At 41.6% G+C, this 22,231-nt stretch overlaps 1 protein-coding gene across 5 annotated transcripts in view; it reads left to right on the top strand.

Moving 5' to 3' along the window:
• The window catches only part of PAM (peptidylglycine alpha-amidating monooxygenase), a 280,372-nt gene that overhangs the window by 223,255 nt on the left and 34,886 nt on the right, over positions 1-22,231 (top strand). For 3 of the 5 annotated variants that reach the window (XM_075325056.1, XM_075325054.1, XM_075325055.1), the window contains exon 15: positions 8,719-9,027. The exons of the other annotated variants lie outside the window; for them this stretch is intronic. In XM_075325056.1, the coding sequence (XP_075181171.1) occupies positions 8,719-9,027 (309 nt within the window). The remainder of the gene's footprint in view (positions 1-8,718; positions 9,028-22,231) is intronic. 5 annotated transcript variants of the gene reach the window in all.

The raw sequence follows: 22,231 nt of genomic DNA, 5'->3' as shown, positions 1-22,231 counted from the left end.
TAATTAATGTAAGACACTCTAGGATTATAAAACGGATTCTCAATTCATTGTGCCTTCTAATTCTCCCCTACTTTTTGCTAATCCATTGTATGTTCTGTTTTTTCCTTTTTTAATAAAGAGTTAGGGAACAGATAAGTAAGTCAATGGCCAACAATTATAGTCCGGAAGCAAGATTAGGATTCAATCACACAGTATTCATGATTTCATTTTGCATTTCAGCAATAAAAAAGGTCTATTATATTATATAACACAAATTTCTCAGCAAAACGTTACTTTTTCACAGGCATTTACAATGCTTGTATAATCATAGGTATTCTTTGTAGGCACAAATTTTCCATTCACCCTTCAGTATGTTGTCTGATGCAGCAGAGGTGTAGCCAGCCTTTACAGTATATAATCTTCCCTGTGTGAATCCTTTTCTGTTGTTCTACACTCTTTGATGCAGTCTGTAGAGCTGTTCTACTTTAATTGCCAGTAAACAATTCAGCTTAGACAGTATTTCACGCTGTAAGCTATAAGGATGCTTTGTTCCATGTCCTCATCATCGCCGATGGGTTTCAGGTAGAGGAAAGTGTTTTCCTTAATTATAATTTACTTATGGAGGTGCACTAATAACTGTAGTAATTATTTGCTGAGATGAGATTATCTCACCGGAGGGACTCATCTCCTAGATCCGTGCATGGAAACTCAGCTACAAATAATTGGAAAGTTAAAGATTGTTTGCAAACATGACACAGTCTATTAAGGTCATGTTTTCAAGTTGGCGGTCACCGCATAGGAGTTTCTTAGCCTCTATTAAAATCTCATTGTGTATTTTTATTATGACTTTCAAAAAGTGATTTCTATTATGCAAAGTGCTGACCGGCAAGACTGTTATGTGTTCCGCTAAGTACTCCGTAAATGATTAAAGGGGTTGTCCAGTCAAAACATGTAATCACCTATCCACAGGATTGGTGAAACCTTGTGGATCAGTGGCTTTCCTACACCCATGACCTGCACCAAACTGGCAGATTGGGGAACTTTTATCCCCTTTACAAAATGACGGGGCAGGTAAGACATTCTAGGGCCATTCTGTTTAGTCTTTATATGGCTACCGTAAAAAATTGAATGCAACGCTCTGCAACCCCATAAAGAATGAATACAGGTTGCACATGTGCACAGCTGGGGCATTATAACAGGGATAAAAGTTACCCATTTTGCTGAATTAGGCTAGTTTTTGTAGGTAATAACTTGTGTTTATTAGCAAACCCTTTAATTAATACATGTAGGATGGATGTTCAAGGCCAACATTTTATTGCCTAAGGGGGCTGTCCTCTTTGGACAATTTTTTTTTCAAGATAAAGATTCCCTGATGACAGTAGGTAATTTGTTTGGAAATCTAGGTGCAAATATTCCATTTTATAGAAACACAACTACAGGTGGAAGAAGCATTACATGATGCCCGTTGAAATCCATCCTTGCAATGCAAGGACATGTTGCATTCTCCTGTAGAGCTGAGGACACTTTTTGTAGTTCATCTTTCCTTCAGCTAATAGACAAAGTCCTGCACTGTTTATAAAAAAAAAGAAGCGTTTTAATAAGGGAGCTTTTGTTGCTTGAGTGGGATCCAAGTGTCAGTTGGTTTAATTGGGATGTAAAGCAAATATTCTCCTGGACTGTCAACTTAGCATACATCAAGAAGCCTTTATCGGAGGTTCGAACTTGAAAAAAAAAAAAACAAAGTAATTTGAAGATATTATATTGATTTATTTTTGTAAGGGCATGAATTTTTTGTAACCTGTATATTTACATTATATAGATATATAATGTATTCGTACACCTACAGGAGCTGTTATGACATACCATTCTGTATCCATAGGTTTTCTTATGGTATTGTGGATTGTGGCCAACACAACTTTCACTCTTCTGGGAAGGCTCTCGTAGAATTCTGGAGTGTCTAAGGGAATTTTTGCAGTTTACAAGAGCATTGGTGATGTCGGACACTGATGTTTGACTAGAAGCCTTGCCTTATTATCTCTATTTTAGTTTGTGTTCGATGGGTTTGAGGTCAGAGATCTGTGCTGCTTCACTAAGGGGTGCTTCACACATAGCGAGATCGCTACCGAAATCGCTGCTACGTCACGGTTTTGGTGACGCAACAGTGACCTCATTAGCGATCTCGCTGTGTGTGACACTGAGCAGCGATCTGGCCCCAGCTGTGAGATCGCTGCTCGTTACACACAGCCCTGGTTCGTTATTTTATTGTTGCTCTCCCGCTGATAAGCACACATCGCTGTGTGTGACAGCGAGAGAGCAACAATCCTGAATGTGCAGAGAGCAGGAGCCGGCGTCTGACAGCCTGCGGTAAGCTGTAACCAGGGTAAACATCGGGTAACCAAGGTGGTTACCCGATATTTACCTTCGTTACCAGCCTCCGCCGCTCTCACTGCCAGTGCCGGCTCCTGCTCTCTGCACATGTAGCTGCAGTACACATCGGGTTAATTAACCCGATGTGTACTGTAGCTAGGAGAGCAGGGAGCCAGCGCTAAGCAGTGTGCGCTGCTCTCTGCACATGTAGCTGCAGTACACATCTGGTTAATTAACCCGATGTGTACTGTAGCTAGGAGAGCAGGGAGCCAGAGCTAAGCAGTGTGCGTGGCTCCCTGCTCTCTGCACATGTAGCGACGTTATGATCGCTGCTGCGTCGCTGTGTTTGACAGCTAAGCAGCGATCATAACAGCGACTTACTAGGTCGCTGTTACGTCACAGAAAATGGTGACGTAACAGCGACGTCGTTATCGCTGTCGCTATGTGTGAACCCAGCCTAAATTTTCCACAGCAATCTTAATCAACCAAGCCTTTATGGACACTGCTTTGTGTACTGAGGCACAGTAATGCTGGGAAAGACAAAAGGCCTTTCCTATCTGTTCCCACAAAGTTGTAAAAATAAAATTGTCCAAAATATCTTGGTATGGATCCCAGTGTAGAGACCTCTGTCAGTTGGTTAAATTGGGTTGTAATGCAAAATATTCTTAACTATCAACATGACATTACAGATGAGAAAACCCGTGGAAATTTGGGTTCAGCCGGACTTTAGATAAGATTCATTTTGGGACCCGGACTTGACCTGAACCCTAAAGGAAGTCAATGATTGGCCAACATTAAGATTTCCCTTCATTGGGCCAACCCCTGAAAAACATTCTCACCTCCAACAAACTTTACAGTTGACATAAAGTATATTTGGACAGATAAAGTTCTCCTGGCAATTGCCAAACACAGACTGATCCATCAGACTACCAGGTGAAGAAGTATGACGTGTTTCTCCCCAGGACATGTGTCTACTGCTTCAGAGTTCAGTAATTGTAGGCTTTGTAAGGCTTGTGTGTTGCTGCTTAGCCATGGAAACCCATGCAGTGAGGCTCCCAGTGTAGTTTTTGTGCTGATGGTAATGCCAGTATATGTTTTAAGTTCTGTAGTAACTGTGTAGACAGAGCTTTGGCGACTTTTATGCACTATGAGCCTCGTTAGTCAGAAACCCCGTTTTGTAACTTTTTGTTAACACGGTGGTGTCCCATTACAGGACCACCTTGGGTTAAGTGACCTCTGTAAAAGGACTTGTACTTTCTAAAATGATTGTGTCCTAATACTTTTATCCATATAGTATATGTAGTATAGGTATAAAATTACACGTTACCAACATTAAGTCAGAAATTAGTGATTTATTTGAAGATGCAATACATACAAGTACCCATAAACAGTAGATATTAGCTGGGATCAGCCAACCATCTCACATGTATGAAAGTGCCCCAACTATCTTCGGCCAGCAGATCTATATTTGTTTTTTGTCATGCCAGTTATTACCATCCAGAGCAGTCTGTCAGTGAATTCCGCACTATTCGCTACTTGCACGAAAAGTACGGCATTCAGGTTACTCGTTACATTGCAAGTTTTTCCCCATTGACTTGCATTGCAAACGCTATTCAGAACAAATACGCGAGTATTAGACAGTACTCGTTATAAGTATAGCGAGTATGAATAGTTAGCTACTCGCTCAACTCTAACATAGTCCCATTAAATTCAGTGGGTTACATGTCCGTGTTTTCACATGCGTGTGCTCCACAGGGCTACATGTCCATTTCTGGCCGGCAGCATGGATGTCACACCTGATGTAATCCATGTGACATTAGTGTGACACTTACTGGATGACAGCCAAGTCACTAAAAAAAGAGGATTTTTATACTTCCCTGTGTTTGGCTCTGCTGTTGCTTCCGCGCCCTGCTCATTATGCATCATGAATATTCACTTCACTGACTCTGGACCCAGAAACAAGTGACAGCTGCGCCGGAGCCAAGTAAGTATACAAGTTCATACTGTCCGTGTACTATCTGCGGATAGCGCACACACACACACACACACACGGATGGCCCACAGAACACCACAACGGACTGTGCAAAACGTTCGTGTTTTGCACGGACATGTGAAGGAGGCATAAGATGCATGGATTGGGCACCTGTAGCAGTCTTTGGAATAAAAACTACAGCTTCTGTACTTTTCTGCTAGTCTTAATAATAACTAATTGACTCCTTTCTCTATGTTAATTGCATTACTTTTACTTTGAGAAAGTAATTATTGTCAGCATATGCTTTGCTTGACTGGACAAGTTCCATTGTGCTTAGTCTAGCCAGCTTAATATGATACCTAATTAGATTTGTCTAAAAATTTTGAACAAAACATTGTTATATGTGAAAGCATACTTTGTCTGGGAGTAGAATTGGTATTTCTGTTTTTTTTTTCCCCAGCAAAACATATTGTTTCCATAAGATCTTCGGAATACATTCCCGATAGGTGAACATACTGTCTGCACTAACCACCCGCTGGTTTATAGTGGCAGGAAGTCATTGTCACATTATTTCAGTTTCCTTACCAGTCTGGCAACACATGTTGTACTTGTACAAAAGTTTCTCATTTTTTTTCTATTTTCTATCAAAAAAATTCAATATAAATATGTGCACACTGTATGGAAGTGTATGTTTGGTTGTGCAGGCCTGCAAAAGCAATATAAACTAACTTAAAAAAGTGTAAATATTAAAGAGAAAAAATCCTTTTAAGCGTATGTTATCAGATGGATTCTGCCTTGAATCCACCTAGAATAATATGATAAAAACTAGCACAAAGAATGAACATAATGTACAGCAATGTAAAAAGGAATTGCAGTGCATATATTGTGTCTTTTGTCACTTCTTTTAGACGTTTAGGCATTGAAGGCTGGGAAGTGTTTAAGCTGCTCATTATTATTTGACATCTGATCTGGAAAAAAATATATAATATTTAATGTTATCTTTTCATGGGAGAACACTTAAGATATGACACTTTGACGGAATGTAAAGCAGTTAGTGTGAAGCTTGTAAAATGGTCTAACTTTGGTGTGCCCGCTAAATAACTCAACAACACAACCATTAATGTGAAAATGCTGCCAACAAAAGTGAGTGCCCCCTAAGTGAAAATGTCCAAATTGTGCCCAAACTGTCTATCTTGTGTGACCACCATTATTAGCACTGCCTTAACTCTCTTTGGGATGGAGTTCACTAAAGTGCCACAGAAGCCATTGGAATCCTCTTCCAGTCCTCCATGATGACATCACGTAACGGATGTTAGAGACTTTGTGCTCCTCCACCTGATACCCCAAAGATTCTCAATGGTGTTTAGGTCTGGAGACATACAGGGCCAGGCCAGCACCTTTACCCTCCGTTTCATTAGCAAGGCAGTAATCATCTTAGAGGTGTGTTTGGGATCATTATCTTGTTGGAATTCAGCCCTGTAGTCCAGTTTCTGAAGGTAGGGGATCATGCGCTGCTTTAATATCTCAGTACTTATTGGCATTCATGGTTCCCTCAATGAACATTAGCTCCCCACAGCTGGCAGCAGTCATGATACTTCCACCAACATGCTTGACTGTAGGCAGGACACACTTGTCTTTGTACTCCTCTTCTGGTTGCCGCTACACCTGCTTGACACCATCTTAACTGAAAAGGTTTATCTCTGTCTCATCAGACCCAGGACATGGTTCTACTAATCCATGTACTTAGTTTGCATATCTTCAGCAAACTGTTTGTGGGCTTTCTTGTGTATCATATTTAGAAAAGGCTTACTTCTGGGATGACAGGTAGGCAGAACAATTTATTCAATGTGCGGTGTATGGTCTGAGCACTGGCAGGCTGACCCCCCACCTTTTTAACCTCTTCAGCAATTCTGGCATCACTCATATGTTTAGTTTGAAGAGACAACCTCTGGATATGACGCTGAACATGTGCATTCATCTTCTTTGATCGACCATGGTGAGGCCTGTTCTGAGTGGAACCTATCTTGTTATACCATTGTATGATCTTGACCACCGTGCTGCAGCTCAGTTTCAAGGTGATGGAAAATCTTTTTATAGCCCAGGCCATCTTTATGTAGAGCAACAATTCTTTTTTCAGATATTCAGAGAATTTTTTGCCATGAGGAGCCTTGATAAACGTCCAGTGACCAGTATGAGTGTGTGAGCGATAACATCAAAATGTAACACACCTGCTCCACATTCACACCTGAGACCTTGTAGCACTGATGAGTCACACAACATCAGGGAAGGAAAATAGTTACTTGTGCAAAATTTTGCCATTTTCACTTATGGGTGTACTCACTTTTGTTGCCAGCCGTTTAGACATTAATGGCTCTGTCTTGAGTTCTGTAGAGCACACACCAAATTTACACTGTTATACAAGCCGTACACTGACTACATTACATTGTATCAAAGTGTCAGATCTTCAGTATTGTCCTATGAAAAGTTATAATTGAATATTTACAAAAATGTGAGGGGTGTACTCACTTTTGTTAAATACTGTATATTGCTTTGTTTTGTCAAACATATATGACCCAGATCTAACTACTTTACTCTGTCTTATGTCAAAATATCTGTCTGGTTAACAACATCCAAAGAGAAATATGGCCTCATCAGCAATTTGATTGCAGAATTAAGGGTATGTGCAATTAAAGCGGGCTTTACACGCTACAATATATCTTACTATGTGTCGGCGGGGTCACGTCGTAAGTGACGCACATCCGGAATCATAAGTTATATTGTAGCGTGTGACAGCTACGTGCAATTGCCATTGAACGTTAAAACGTTCATCGCATGCACGTCGTTCAATTGCTAAAAATTGAACGTGAGGTTGTTCATTGTTCCCGAGGTAGCACACATCGCAGTGTGTGACACCCCGGGAATGATGAACAGATCTTACTTGTGTCCCGCGGCTCCCGCCGGCAATGCGAAAGGAAGGAGGTGGGCTCATCTCCGCCCCTCCGCTTCTATTGGCCGGCTGCCGCGTCACGTCGATGTGACGCCGAACATCCCTCCCACTCCAGGAAGTGGACGTTCGACGCCCACATCGAGGTCGTATGGAGGGATAAGTACGTGTGATGGCAAATAATCGTTTGTGCGACACGTTCAACAAATTGAACGTGCCGCACATACGATGGGGGCGGTTACGATCGCATACGATATCGTATGCTTAATCATAACGTGTAAAGCCTGCTTTAGGGGATGTTTTTTTTAAGTGGAACCCCTTCTGGAAACTCCGTCATTTTTTGTGGCACTTTTAAAATGCCACAAAAGAAACCAGGTGTCTGTCTTTTTAAACTCCCCATAGATATCTTTATTTACTTTCTGGCATCTTCCAAGTGGAACGTGCAAGAATTGTCAGGTCACTTTTTTTAACCACTTTGTATGTTTTGAAACTTGAAGTGGTTAAGCGATGATCAAAAGACTGAACAGATGTAAAGCTAATCATTCTTATATAGAAATGTATATGTTAAATCTTTTGAGGACTGTAAAGTTTTGGAGGTTTTTTAGGTGGGTTTCCGAACAGACCCTCCTGAAAAAGATGACGTGCATATACCCTTTCAGGTCACGCTAGGGAATGAAAAGTTGTTACTGAGCCATTGGTGTTCGGTCTGCTTGATCCAATCTTGTCTGGTGGGTCAATAGGTCTTGTTTATATTAATGAATTATAGATGGTTCCGTGTTTTTGCATTTGTAGGGCTTTAGTATTCTTTTTATCCTCTGCAGTGCATTGTTAACACTGAACTATCCTAGTGTTTCACCATTTACAGACCAATCTGAAACATTTCTTGTAAGGTCACCTGTTCACTGAACTTGGCCATTATATTTAGTAGAGATGTTCTAGCTCGTATATTGCTTCACTGTGACATAGTGGGATTGGTATAGAAATATCATAGTGTACAAATATTTTTGAAGAACTCAAAGATGCTTATATATTATAAAATAGTCTGTGCATAATTGCATAAAAAAATAACAAAAATTCATTTTTTTTTTAGGGGGGGCAGTTGTTTTTTTACTTACTGCAGTGAGAATCACATTATTCCATAAGTATGCCAAGTGATAATTCTTGTGTTCCTATTGTATCAATTGAGAAAATCATTTCAATGGTTGTGGAAAAATCTCTAAAGAAAGCCAAAGACAGTCAAATAATTCTGCTTAGAATTGCCAGACAGACTAATCTGCTGCGATTTATATATTGGATGCACTCACAGCCCCTGAAATTGTTCTTCACTTGGTATTGTATATGAAGTATGGATGTACCAGGTTAATATAATAAAGATAAATGAACATTTTGTGTCCACTATGATTCTGTCTTAATCTCCTTTTCTCTATTTTATCTGTTCTGTTTTTTCCTTGCACAGGTGATTTCTATTCCGTCCTTTCCAAACTCCTAGGAGAAAGGGAAGATGTTGTTCATGTCCATAAATATAACCCTAGTGATATAGGGTCTGATCTTGTAGCAGAAATCACTAATGTGGTACAAAAGAAAGACCCTGGCTGGTACATATCCAGACAAGTCTTAGCACATGACGAGAGGCCTGATGCCATTCTGGTCAGAGATCGAATTCACAAATTCCACAAGTTAGAATCCACGCTGAGACCACCAGGCAATATGCTGTCCCTGGTGCAGCCAGCTAGTCGTCATCAAGTGGACAACCAGCATCCAGGAGGTTGGTTGGGAACTTCTCTAGTAGCTATGCATCTGCTTGCTCCACATTAGCCTGAAGGGAAGACTGATAACCAGAAAACTAGTGACCATTGTGACAATCCTTCATTGTTCTCATCTAAAAATATAGGTAATTATGTCTAGCTTAGTGTATAAAACTGTGACCTTTTCTGAGGTCTTATAATGGTGATGTCCACATCTTGATTCTAAAGCTGGCCATACACATTGTTAGCTTAACAATTATTTATTTGCATCTGGCTTGCCCTACAATATAAATAGGGAGCCTATTGACTCTTCTCCAACAGACATCACGGTGTAAAAGGAAGACTGTGCGTGTTCAATTCCAATTCCCCATTCTTTTGTTCCCAGGGGAACATAAACCACCGAAGGAGGTGTCTGGTGGAACCTCATTCTCCTCTCCCCATTCAGAATGTATGCATGCCCAGTTAGCCAAGTGTACTGTTTGTGTATGGGGACTAGGAGTAATAACTGGCTGTCGATGTGTATGGCCAGCGTAAAGATGACCTGTCTGTTCTCTCAGCTGCCTGTTGTACTACGTAGTTATATGGCTCCTGAAATAACAATTATGGAGTGCTTTTTTCTCCATAACAGTTGTCTCCCTGTTATTTCTTCTACAGATGTATGAATAAATTGGCAACTAAATGGTGATATTTTTCCTGCTTAAAAGGGTGTGACTCTGCACAAGTTGAAGCTGGTATCACTCATCCGCCTGATTCTGCACAGTCTGAGGATCGTATCACATATCCACCTGACTTTGCACAGTCTGAGGGTGGTATCACTCATCTGCGTGACTCTGCACAGTCTGAAGCTGGTATCACACATGTGCCTGACTGCACAGACTGAGAATAGTATCACTTATCCACCTGACTTTGCACAGTTTGAAGTTGATACCACACATTCGCCTGCCTCTGGATAGTCTGAGGCTGGTATCACACATCCGCCTGCCTCTGCACAGTCTGAGGCTGGTATTACACATCCGCCTGCCTCTGCATAGTCTGAGGCTAGTATCACACATCCTTGTTTTATGATCCAAATACAGAACGCAATGCACAGAAAGGCTGTGGGTCTCAACATCTTCCCTGGGCAATTAATGTGGAGCACTGTAGTCTCTATCACTATCAGTACTGTCCAGGTCTGTTTGGATCACGAAACATGGATGTATGAAACCAGCCCAACACAGGCAGCAGGGTTTGGACAGTGTTAGACCACAAAGAGACCTGTGCCCAACTCGTAAGATCCCGTTGTCAATTTATTCATACATTTCACACAGGAATAACAGTGCAGCAATTCTCAAACAATTGTTATGTTATGGGGAATACGATTATTTAATACAACAGACATGTCAGCACAGTGCAGTGACCAATCCCGCCATTAAGGCATAATCTAAGGAAAACATCATACAATTTTTAGTGCAGGACTAAGCCCCAACTGTGAGCTGCTCAGCAGTCTTCTGACTTGGCGCCTTTACCTATAGATAATTTGCAGACTGAACTGCAGTGAGCCAATTCTGGCATAGTTGAGATTGGGTTGAAAGAGCCGAGATCAAATGCAGAACAGCGTGAAGAGTCGCTAAAGTTCCCGCTCTATTAATTGGTCTTTTTATCTTCAGTACTGTGTCCACAATGCAGGTTCGAAATCCTGCCTCATTCCCTTCAGGTTTCTATGGCAGCAAACCTTGACGGCATTGCTTTTGTTTTAATTCGTGTTGTGGTCTCTACGATATTGATTGTGTTTAGTCTTTCTTGCTAATGTGGAAAGCCAGATAATAGTGTGGCATGTGGCGATTATCCTTTTAAAAGTAAGCAATATGTATGCATGGCAGACATCTGTGCGTGGGCTGCTCTGCAGGCTGTCTTCACATCTCTGGCTGCCAAGTCGATGTTTCCAAATACATCTTTCCGTCTCATATTAATCATTCACTACATTCCTCTCTTCCTTTTTCTCTGTGTATTTAGAGCTCGCGTTGCATGGTGCTTCTTTCTTTTGCAGACTGAAAAAAAAATCAATATCTCTATGGCATCATTGTTAATACATCAAGTTAATGTTGCAATATCTTAATGAATAGAAGTCGTTATTATTGACTTTACGGTTTGTTGTGTGGAGCAGTTTACTTTATAAATATGTTTAAGATTAATGATGTAACCATTATCTTTCTGTTTTTTTTGTACATTTATAAGATTATCAGATTTTTTTTTTCCAAAACTTTTTATTAATTTTCCAATTTTTTATAAACATAACAAGATATTCATGGTTACACAAGAAAAAAAGATTTGTCTGACAATATGTGACATAATAGGGTGCGATGCCCCAACTTGATATTCCAAACTGTTTATCTGTTTGATATGATCTATATTGAACCAAAGCAAAAGTACTAAGAAATAACATATGCGATACAAGTCAATTAAAATCATTAAACCCCTGTGCCAACCCCGAATGCTTCCAAATTTTCTGGCACGTCTTGTTGCTACCTTAGCGTCTCGTCTCCCCTTCCCTCCGGAACCCACACCTACGTGATTTTCAATTTACCCAGGTTGTCCTGGATATCATTCAGAAGGTACCATTCCGATTGTACAAAAGGTATCATCACATTATCTATTTCTCCCTGAGTAAATTGACTTTCAATGAAGTTTCTCCATTTCCCAAAGAACTTGGGTGTCAACCTGTCTTTGTCCCTTTCCGCTTCCAGTTTCTCCAGCCTCAATAGATTATGTAATTCACCGATGACCTCTTTTATGGATGGGTCCTCCCTTTGTATCCAATGCTTTAAGATGGCCCGTTTGGCTCTCATGGCTACGTCAGATTTTATTTTTAAATATTTACAATTTGCTTTTGATTGTTATTATTGCAGCCTAAAGGAACCACTTTGGGAGTGTGCAGAAGATACCTGTAAAATTATACAGTGGGTACGGAAAGTATTCAGACCCCTTTCAATTTTTCACTCTTTGTTTCATTGCAGCCATTTGGTAAATTCAAAAAAGTTCATTTTTTTTCTCATTAATGTACACTCTGCACCCCATCTTGACAAAAAAAAACAAGAAATGTAGACATTTGCAAAAGAGTTTGCAAAAAAACACATAACTCCCAGACTATGAGAACTAAGATTCTCTACTCTGATGAGACGAAGATAGAACTTTTTGGTGATAATTCTAAGCTGTATGTGTGGAGAAAACTAGGCACTGCTCATCACCTGCCCAATACAATCCCAACAGTGAAGCATTGTGGTGGCAGCATCATGCTATGAGGGTGTTTTTCAGCTGCAGGGACAAGGACGACTGGTTACAATTGAAGGAAAGATGAATGAGGCGAAGTACAGAGATGTCCCGGAAGTAAAACTCTTCCAGAGTGCTCTGGACCTCAGACTTGGCTGAAGGTTCACCTTCTAACAAGACAATGACCCTAAGCACACAGCTAAAATAACAAAGGAGTGGCTTCATAACAACTCTGTGACCATTCTTGACCGGTCCAGCCAGAGCCCTGACCTAAATCCAATTGAGCATCTCTGGAGAGACCTGAAAATGGCTGTCCATCAACGTTCACCATCCAACCTGACGGAACTGGAGAGGATCTGCAAAGAAGAATGGCAAACGATCCCCAAATCCAGGTGTGAAAAACTTGTTGCATCATTCCCAAGAAGATTCATTGCTGTACTAACTCAAAAGGGTGGTTCTACGCAATACTGAGCAAAGGGTCTGAATACTTATGACCATGTGATATTTCAGTTTTCCTTGTTGAATAAATTTGCAAAAATTTCGACATTTCAGGGTTTTTTTTCTGTCCAGATTGGGGTGCAGAGTGTACATTAATGAGAAAAAATGAACTTTTTTGAATGTACCAAATGGCTGTAATGAAACAGAGTGAAAAATTGAAAGGGGTCTGAATACTTTCCATTCCCACTGTACATACAATAATGTATGTACCTTATGAATCCACGTCAGAGTGGCAGTATGATCCTGATATTAAGATGAGCCTAGCTATAGAATGAGCATTCATGAGTCCAAGTGTATTCAGTCTCATCCCTCCCAGCCTGACTGATAGCTGCAGATACTGAGTAGTTAGAAATCTCAGCAGCAGCAGGGGGGAGGGACTAAGAGGAGCTGTCAGTCAGGCTAAATGGAGGGAGATTGAGTTAAACTTTCATAAAGAATTATACAGACAAATCCACTTTAACATATATTTATAACTAGCTGTAGTACCCAGCATTGCCTGGGATAGTAACTAAGTCTCTCACGCTCTCCAACTCACCCTCTCTCCCAATCTCCCTCTCTCCCTCTTTCCCACTCTCCCACTCTCCCACTCTCCCATTCTCCCTCTCTCCCATTCTCCCTCTCTCCCATTCTCCCTCTCTCCCATTCTCCCTCTCTCCCATTCTCCCTCTCTCCCATTCTCCCTCTCTCCCATTCTCCCTCTCTCCAATTCTCCCTCTCTCCAATTCTCCCTCTCTCCCATTCTCACTCTCTCCCTCTCTACCATTCTCCTATTCTCCCTCTCTCCCACTTTCCTTCTCTCCCACTCTCCCTCTCTCTTGCTCTACCACTCTCCTTCCCTTTCCCACTCTCCCTCTTTTCCACTCTCCCTCTTTTCCACTCTCCCTCTTTTCCACTCTCCCTCTTTTCCACTCTCCCTCTTTTCCACGCTCCCTCTTTTCCACTCTCCCTCTTTTCCACTCTCCCTCTGTCCCACTCTCCCTCTGTCCCACTCTTCCTCTCTCCCTCTCCCCCTCTCTCCCACTGTCACGCTCTTCCACTCTCCCACTCTCAACGAAAATTATATTAAGCTGTCTTATACTAAGGCAATGTTCACACAGTGCATCTTTTCTAACCTCAAAAATTCAGCGCTTTTTGGCCCCAAAAACCGCATCTGCGGCAAAAACGCATGTGTTTTTGATGCGTATTTACCACATTTTTCCCAATGCGTTTTTTAAGTCAAATCTATTGAATGGAAGATGATATATAAAAGTTTGCCAGCTTACTGGTGTGCGTAGATGTCCAAGGTATTTACAAATAGAGATCCGCAAGGAGATGGGTGGGGGCCAGCTACTTGAATCAGAGACAAGAAAAATAGAAAAATCCAGCGGAAAAAATGTATTGGAGAAGTTTTTTAAATTTTAAAATCTAATGTTCCACAGTCCTGTGTGACTAACACCTTTTTATCTGCCCCAGACTGGAACATTGGATTTTAAAATTTGTATAATAAAGAATATTTTTTAATTGAAGAAAAACTTTTCCAATACAGTTTTTCCGCTGTATTTTTCTTGTTATTGACTGGAAGGGCTTTAACATTTGAAACATTAGATCCCCTAAATGTATTTGATAGTACAAATTGTCTCCAAGTTTGCAGAAAGTTTAAAGGGAATACATTAGTAAGATCAACCCTCCTAAGCCATCTATATGGACATTCAGGTCATTGGAAGCTGAATAAAATGATACCTTGATATTTGCGATCTGATGTCTTATTCTACAGAAATCCATATTTTTTATTATATGTAAATGAGCTGTTCCAGGCCGTGGGCAGGACACTGATCTGCATAAAAATCTGCTTTCACATTTTTTTTCTAATAATAGGGGGCATTACCAGTGTGAACCAGTTGAGACATGTAACTAAAGGTGGTGTCACACATAGCGATGCAGCAGCGATCACGACCAGCGATCTGACCTTATCAGGATCGCTGCTGCGTCGTTACATGGTCGCTGGTGAGCTGTCAAACAGGCAGATCTCACCAGCGACCAGTGACCAGCCCCCAGCCAGCAGCGACGCGTGGAAGCGTAACTAAGGTAAATATCGGGTAACCAAGGAAAACACTTCTCTTGGTTACCCAATATTTACCTTAGTTACTAGCGTCCACCGCTCTCACGCTGACAGTGCCGGCTCCCTGTTCCCTGCACTCCTAGCCAGAGTACACATCGGGTAATTACCCGATGTGTACTCCAGCTATGTGAGCAGGGAGCCGGCACTGGCAGCGTGAGAGCACACCGCTTAGCGCTGGCTCCCTGCACTCCTAGCCAGAGTACACATCGGGTTAATTACCCGATGTGTACTCCAGCTATGTATGCAGGGAGCCGGCACTCTCAGCGTGAGAGCGCCGGATGCTAGTAACTAAGGTAAATATCGGGTAACCAAGGAAAGGGCTTCTTGGTTACCCGATGTTTACCGTCGTTACAGCTTACCGCCGGCTGCCAGACGCCGGCTCCCTGCTTGCTTCAGTTCGTCGCTCTCTCGTTGTCTCACACAACGATGTGTGCTTCACAGCGGGAGAGCAACGTCCAAAAAATGAAGCAGGACATTCAGCAACGACCAGCGACCTCACAGCAGGGGCCAGGTCGTTGCTGGATGTCACACACAGCGACAGCGACGGGACGTCGCTGCTACGTCACAGAAAATGGTGACTTAGCAGCGACATCGTTGTCGTTGCCGCTATGTGTGACACCACCTTAATGCAGAACAGTAGAACTGAACTTTGTCTTCTTACAAACACATTAGCAGCTTTGGCAGCTCTGCTGTATTGTAATACTATTACAACACTAGCTGCCTGTGAGATAGAAGCTGAAGTGAAACCTACAGTTGTGTCCGGTATAATCACACACACACACACCGCTGTACACTGAGATCAGGAGAGCAGAGAGCGGCCATCACATATCACACTGGTAATGCTCCCTTATATTTAAGATAAGCGCTGGAAGCAGATTCTGAGGGTGATCTCTGACGGGCCCATAGCCTGGAGCAGATCATTTACATATAGGAAATTGTGTATTACCTAGGGAAAAGACATTCGTTCACTTCAAGGTATCATTTTATTCAGCTACCTATGACCTATATGCCCATGTTTACGGCTTAGGATAGTTGATCCTACTGATAGATTCCCTTTAGGCCTCTTTCACATGTCAGTGATTCTGGTACGTACAGTCAGGGCCAGAAATATTTGGACAGTGACACAAGTTTTGTTATTTTAGCTGTTTACAAAAACATGTTCAGAAATACAATTATATATATAATATGGGCTGAAAGTGCACACTCCCAGCTGCAATATGAGAGTTTTCACATCCAAATCGGAGAAAGGGTTTAGGAATCATAGCTCTGTAATGCATAGCCTCCTTTTTCAAGGGACCAAAAGTAATTGGACAAGGGACTCTAAGGGCTGCAATTAACTCTGAAGGCATCTCCCTCGTTAACCTGTAATCAATTAAGTAGTTAAAAGGTCTGGGGTTGATTACAGGTGTGGGGTTTTGCATTTGGAAGCTGTTGCTGTGACCAGACAACATACGGTCTAAGGAACTCTCAATTGAGGTGAAGCAGAACATCCTGAGGCTGAAAAAAAAGAAAAAATCCATCAGAGAGATAGCAGACATGCTTGGAGTAGCAAAATCAACAGTCGGGTACATTCTGAGAACAAAGGAATTGACTGGTGAGCTTGGGAACTCAAAAAGGCCTGGGCGTCCACGGATGACAACAGTGGTGGATGATAGCCGCATACTTTCTTTGGTGAAGAAGAACCCGTTCACAACATCAACTGAAGTCCAGAACACTCTCAGTGAAGTAGGTGTATCTGTCTCTAAGTCAACAGTAAAGAGAAGACTCCATGAAAGTAAATACAAAGGGTTCACATCTAGATGCAAACCATTCATCAATTCCAAAAATAGACAGGCCAGAGTTAAATTTGCTGAAAAACACCTCATGAAGCCAGCTCAGTTCTGGAAAAGTATTCTATGGACAGATGAGACAAAGATCAACCTGTACCAGAATGATGGGAAGAAAAATGTTTGGAGAAGAAAGGGAACGGCACATGATCCAAGGCACACCACATCCTCTGTAAAACATGGTGGAGGCAACGTGATGGCATGGGCATGCATGGCTTTCAATGGCACTGGGTCACTTGTGTTTATTGATGACATAACAGCAGACAAGAGTAGACGGATGAATTCTGAAGTGTACCGGGATATACTTTCAGCCCAGATTCAGCCAAATGCCGCAAAGTTGATCGGTCGGCGCTTCATAGTACAGATGGACAATGACCCCAAGCATACAGCCAAAGCTACCCAGGAGTTCATGAGTGCAAAAAAGTGGAACATTCTACAATGGCCAAGTCAATCACTAGATCTTAACCCAATTGAGCATGCATTTCACTTGCTCAAATCCAGACTTAAGACGGAAAGACCCACAAACAAGCAAGACCTGAAGGCTGTGGCTGTAAAGGCCTGGCAAAGCATTAAGAAGGAGGAAACCCAGCGTTTGGTGATGTCCATGGGTTTCAGACTTAAGGCAGTGATTGCCGCCAAAGGATTCGCAACAAAATATTGAAAATAAAAATATTTTGTTTGGGTTTGGTTTATTTGTCCAATTACTTTTGACCTCCTAAAATGTGGAGTGTTTGTAAAGAAATGTGTACAATTCCTACAATTTCTATCAGATATTTTTGTTCAAACCTTCAAATTAAACGTTACAATCTGCACTTGAATTCTGTTGTAGAGGTTTCATTTCAAATCCAATGTGGTGGCATGCAGAGCCCAACTCGCGAAAATTGTGTCACTGTCCAAATATTTCTGGACCTAACTGTATGTGCTCGTTTTTTATACGTACCAGAATCACGGAGATACGCAGACCCATTAAAATTAATAGGTCTACGCATACATCAGTGATTTTTCACTGACTGTGTCTCCATACGGCGTACACGCGTGTCTGTGATTTCCGCATGGAGACATGTCCGTTTTTTTCTGGCATCACTGATGTCCCAAGGACCACACTATGGTGTGATCCGTGAAATAGGTACCAGAAAATCGCCTACATTGAAAATAAAAAGATTTTTATACTCCACTTCTCCAGCGTCGCTGTGTTCAGCCGCTGCTGCCTCCTCCTTCCAGCTCGGCTCATTATTCTCAAGCATATTCATTTATGCACAGAGCAGCCGACCCCGAAGTAGCTGCAGTGGGGTCAGTGGTGACAGGAAACACAGCAGAGCCAAAGACTTCAGCACCACGGACAGCAGGAGCGGGAACAGGTGAGTTTAATTCAATGTGCTATCACGGATGACGGATCACAGATAGCATATGGCAACCCACGCGTAATTTCCCCCCCCCCCTAACAACTCCAGTTTTTTTAGCTTAACTTCACTTAAAATAAGTGAAAAATCACAGAAGGGCCGATTCATGATTGGATTTGTATTTGTTTCTATCATGTTTTTACTGTTCCAATTCTTTTTTTTTTTCATGTGTGTCATAATCCTCTTTCCATTTGCACCTTTTGATGTGTGAAAACTGAAGTGTTTATTTGTCGCTTTTTTTAATATTTGCCATTCTGGGTTGAATTTAGTGTTTCCAGATGTTTTCGCCTGATTCATCATTTTCAACTTTTCTAAAAGTTACAAAAATGTTGCTCTAATGTACTCCATTCCCCCCAGGAGTGATTTTATAATGCCTGATGTTTTAGCACATTTTTTGAGTAATTTTGTGACTTTTTGAGTTAAAAAGGTACAAAAAAGGCTCAAATACTAAAATAAAAAAACATTTTTCACATGTGAATGAGCCTCCTGTGTTTTAGTGAAATGCGGGCTGCTAGCACACCATCGTTATTTATTACATTATGGTGATAAGCTTTCACTTACATGTAACACAGTTTCTCAGTCAATTGTTATAAGCAGCCAATATTTAAGCTTACTTTGGTTGCATGATGCTTTACATTTTTTTTTAACTCAAAATTTTATTTATTTTTATTACAGTATTAAAATTCAGGTCAATTCGCATTAGTGATGTAAAAATCACTTATTCTTTCAAATTGATCCCCATGGTTTGGGAAATTCATTTTTTTCTTCCTGTTCCTAAATTGAGCCTTGAGAGTATGAGTATGTATGTGGCAAATGCCACGTGTGGTCTAATATGGCCAGATAATGGTGATTGAGGCTAAGGTTGTATTTATACTGAAAGAATATCAGGCATGAATGGTCTTAAGAATGCTCATTCCACAATAATCTTCAGGTGTAAACAGGTTGCCAATCACTGGATGAGCGAGCAAAATGAATGTTCGTCAGGTGAAATGATCTTTAGCTCAATTCATGAGATGATCATTCATGGCAGTGCATGGTTCTGTATAAACAGTACTCACACTGCGGGGAGCTATGGCAGCCTATGTGAAGTGAACAATCCATTACAGATCGTTCTGTGAGTTCTTACTGGATTGGTAAAGTTTTACCGATCTGTGGTCGTTCGTCTAAACAGACCCTATTCCTATTCACATTCTGCACCATATAGTTGTCAATTCTAAAGTTGCCAATTGTGCTATAGCAATTGTGAGACAAGTCGGACAACCAAAATCATTTTTGCAACTTATATGTTACTTGCTGTTGAGAGACTATTTTTTAGCTGTGATTTTGCTGTCTAAAATCAGCCAAATTGCAGTCAAGTGGTATGCAATTCCCAATTAATTGTGACTTGTATTGAAGACTGACAAGTGAGTTGTAAATTACTTGCGCCCATCATCAGAAAATTGTACACCACTGTACCCATCTGCGTCTCTGTTGGGGGACGTCATAGATGACAGTGCAACACCATCGGAGATAGACACAATGTCACAATACAACACACATTGTTGTGCCAAGTATCTTACAGCAGCCAAAGTGTATGGCTTATATTTTTATTTTTGGCGGCAGAATCCTTCACACTTGGCATTTATGTGACATTTTTTTCCACATCAGAAAGGGAAAAAATAGAATCGTAATCCAAAAATTGCAGGTTCTCCTCCCCCTTAATGGAGCCCTAGGCTGCGGTCTACTCTATATATTAGGCCGGTCGTGTCACAGGAGTTAAATGTATACGGGTGCTTTAGTTCTGTTTAGGACACTGGATCACTCCAGCACTTATTTCTCAATGCTGCTTCGGTAATGGCTGCTTTTAGTGTAATTATCTCTAGTACATTGCACAATATGATTTATGGACTGTCAGATACATTTTTCTACCATGTTTCCCTGGATTGAATGCCAGCACGCTGGGTAATTATAAGAAGCAAAAAGAGCAGTCTCATTTCCTCCAGATTCACCAGTGACTAATATAGCGTTTTATAAATGAATTGTCAAGTATGAAAATATTCGTTCCAGCACCACATTATTGTGCCTTAATGCAGGACGAGCCCTTTGTTGGGATTCATTACTGGCACATGTTAACAGTCTACGGCTTATTTTTATGTTTATTTTCAAGGAAAACATTTCTAGATACGGAGTTTACTTGGTAACGTGTATTTTATGTATTCTGTGTGCGCTGTATCTAATAGGAGCAAGTAAATGAGACCTCAGCCAGAATATGACTACTATGTGTATTTGTGATACCTTAAATCACCACTCTAGATTTTTTTTTTTTTCCAGAGCGGGAGTGCTGCTTTAAATCTAAGTCCCCTACCCTCGGTCTTAAGGGTGCTTTACATGCTGCGACATCGCTAACGATATATCGTTGGGGTCACGTCGTTAGTGACACACATCCGGCGCTGTTAGCGACATCGCAGCGTGTGACACCAAGGAGCAACGATCGCAATAGCGTCAAAAATCGTTGATCGTTGACACGTCGCTCCTTTTCATAATATCGTTGCTGCTGCAGGTACGATGTTGTTCGTCGTTCCTGTGGCATCACACATCTCTGTGTGTGACACCGCAGGAACGACGAACATCTCCTTACCTGCGTGCACCGGCAATGAGGAAGGAAGAGGGTGGGCAGCATGTTCCGGCCGCTCATCTCCGCCCCTCCTCTGCTATTGGGCGGCCGCTTAGTGACGCCGCAGTGACGTCGCTATGACGCCGAACGCACCTCCCCCTTGAAGGAGGGATTGTTCAGCGGTTACAGCGACGTCGCTGAAAAGGTATGTGCGTGTGCGGCCGTAGCAATAATGTTCGCTATGGCAGCGATCACCAAAATGTCGCACGAACGACGGGGTTGGGTGCTATCGGGCATGACATCGCAAGCTATCGCTAGCGATGTTGCAGCGTGTAAAGCGCCCTTTATACCCACCCTCAGATGTCTTCACCTTTTTTTTCAGCCTTGCTCCAGTCTCACAGCACTATCTTGTACCCGTACTTTCTGACTGGCCAGAAGTAAAAAGTTACGTCACAGTAGTGATGAGCGATCACTACCCTGCCCGGGTGCTCAGTACTCATATTGAGCAGTTCCGTGCTTAGATAGGCGCCACTCTAGTACCCGAGTATAATGGAAGTCAATGGCGAACTTGAGCATTTTTCCAGATTTCCTAGAAAAATGCTTGCGTTTCCTTTTGACTTCCATTACACTCGGGTACTCGAGTTGCACTCATTTGGGCATTCAACTGCTGATTACAAGTAGGGAGCAAAAGAACTTTGTAGTGCTTGCTCATCACTACTCGGAAGCTCTGAATACAAGTTTATGAGAGCAAGAATGAGGCTCTCATAGACTTGTATTTAGTTGTGAGCTCTGGCTCACTGCTTGGATCACTGGAACAACCTGGAGGTCATAAATTTCAGAAGACCAACGAGAGCAATGCTGAAAACAGAGGGTTAGTATAAGACAGGGGTCAGGGGACTTAGATTTAAAGTATCACTCCTTTTGTGAAATAAAACAAAACTCTAGAGTGGTGATTTATTGTTTTTTTTTAGGGCTTCATGAAACATGGTAAGCTCAGCCTCAGATATCTGACATTAACAGAAAGATTATGTACCATGATCTCCAGATCAGCGGCGGGTCTCCTGATTTGAATTCAACAGCCTCATAGACATTGATGAGGCTGTTGAGTTCAGATCAACCGACCCACGACCAGTCTGTACATCACATTTTCTGACTGTGAATGCTGTATGTCTATTTTGGTGAGAAATCACCACCTATCAATTGATAGAACATAATTCCTAAATCAGTGGGGTTTTCAGCAGTCTAGATCCCTACTAATTTAGGAGTTACCACTTTTGACAGAGAGAGGGACTTGTAAGACTACCAAAGCTACAGTAACTGAACATTGTAGATCACAATCTCCAGTAGTCCTCAAGAGAACAAATGAAGGACTGACTGACTCTCAATTGAAATTGAAGACCGAAGTCACATGTTCTGAAGATCGATGGGGGCTCAGTTGGTCCACTCTCAATTGAGAAGTCCTGTCAACAACCAAAATTTTCTTCTTATTTAAATACCCTTTCAATCAATGCATTTTTGAAACTGGATATTTAAAGTAACCTGCTAGGTCATAGTAAAAATTTT

This window comes from Anomaloglossus baeobatrachus, chromosome 1 (genome assembly GCF_048569485.1).
Source record: "Anomaloglossus baeobatrachus isolate aAnoBae1 chromosome 1, aAnoBae1.hap1, whole genome shotgun sequence".
Lineage (NCBI taxonomy): Eukaryota > Metazoa > Chordata > Amphibia > Anura > Aromobatidae > Anomaloglossus > Anomaloglossus baeobatrachus.
Note: the sequence above shows the minus strand (reverse complement) of the source record. Positions and strands in the feature narration are given on the sequence as shown.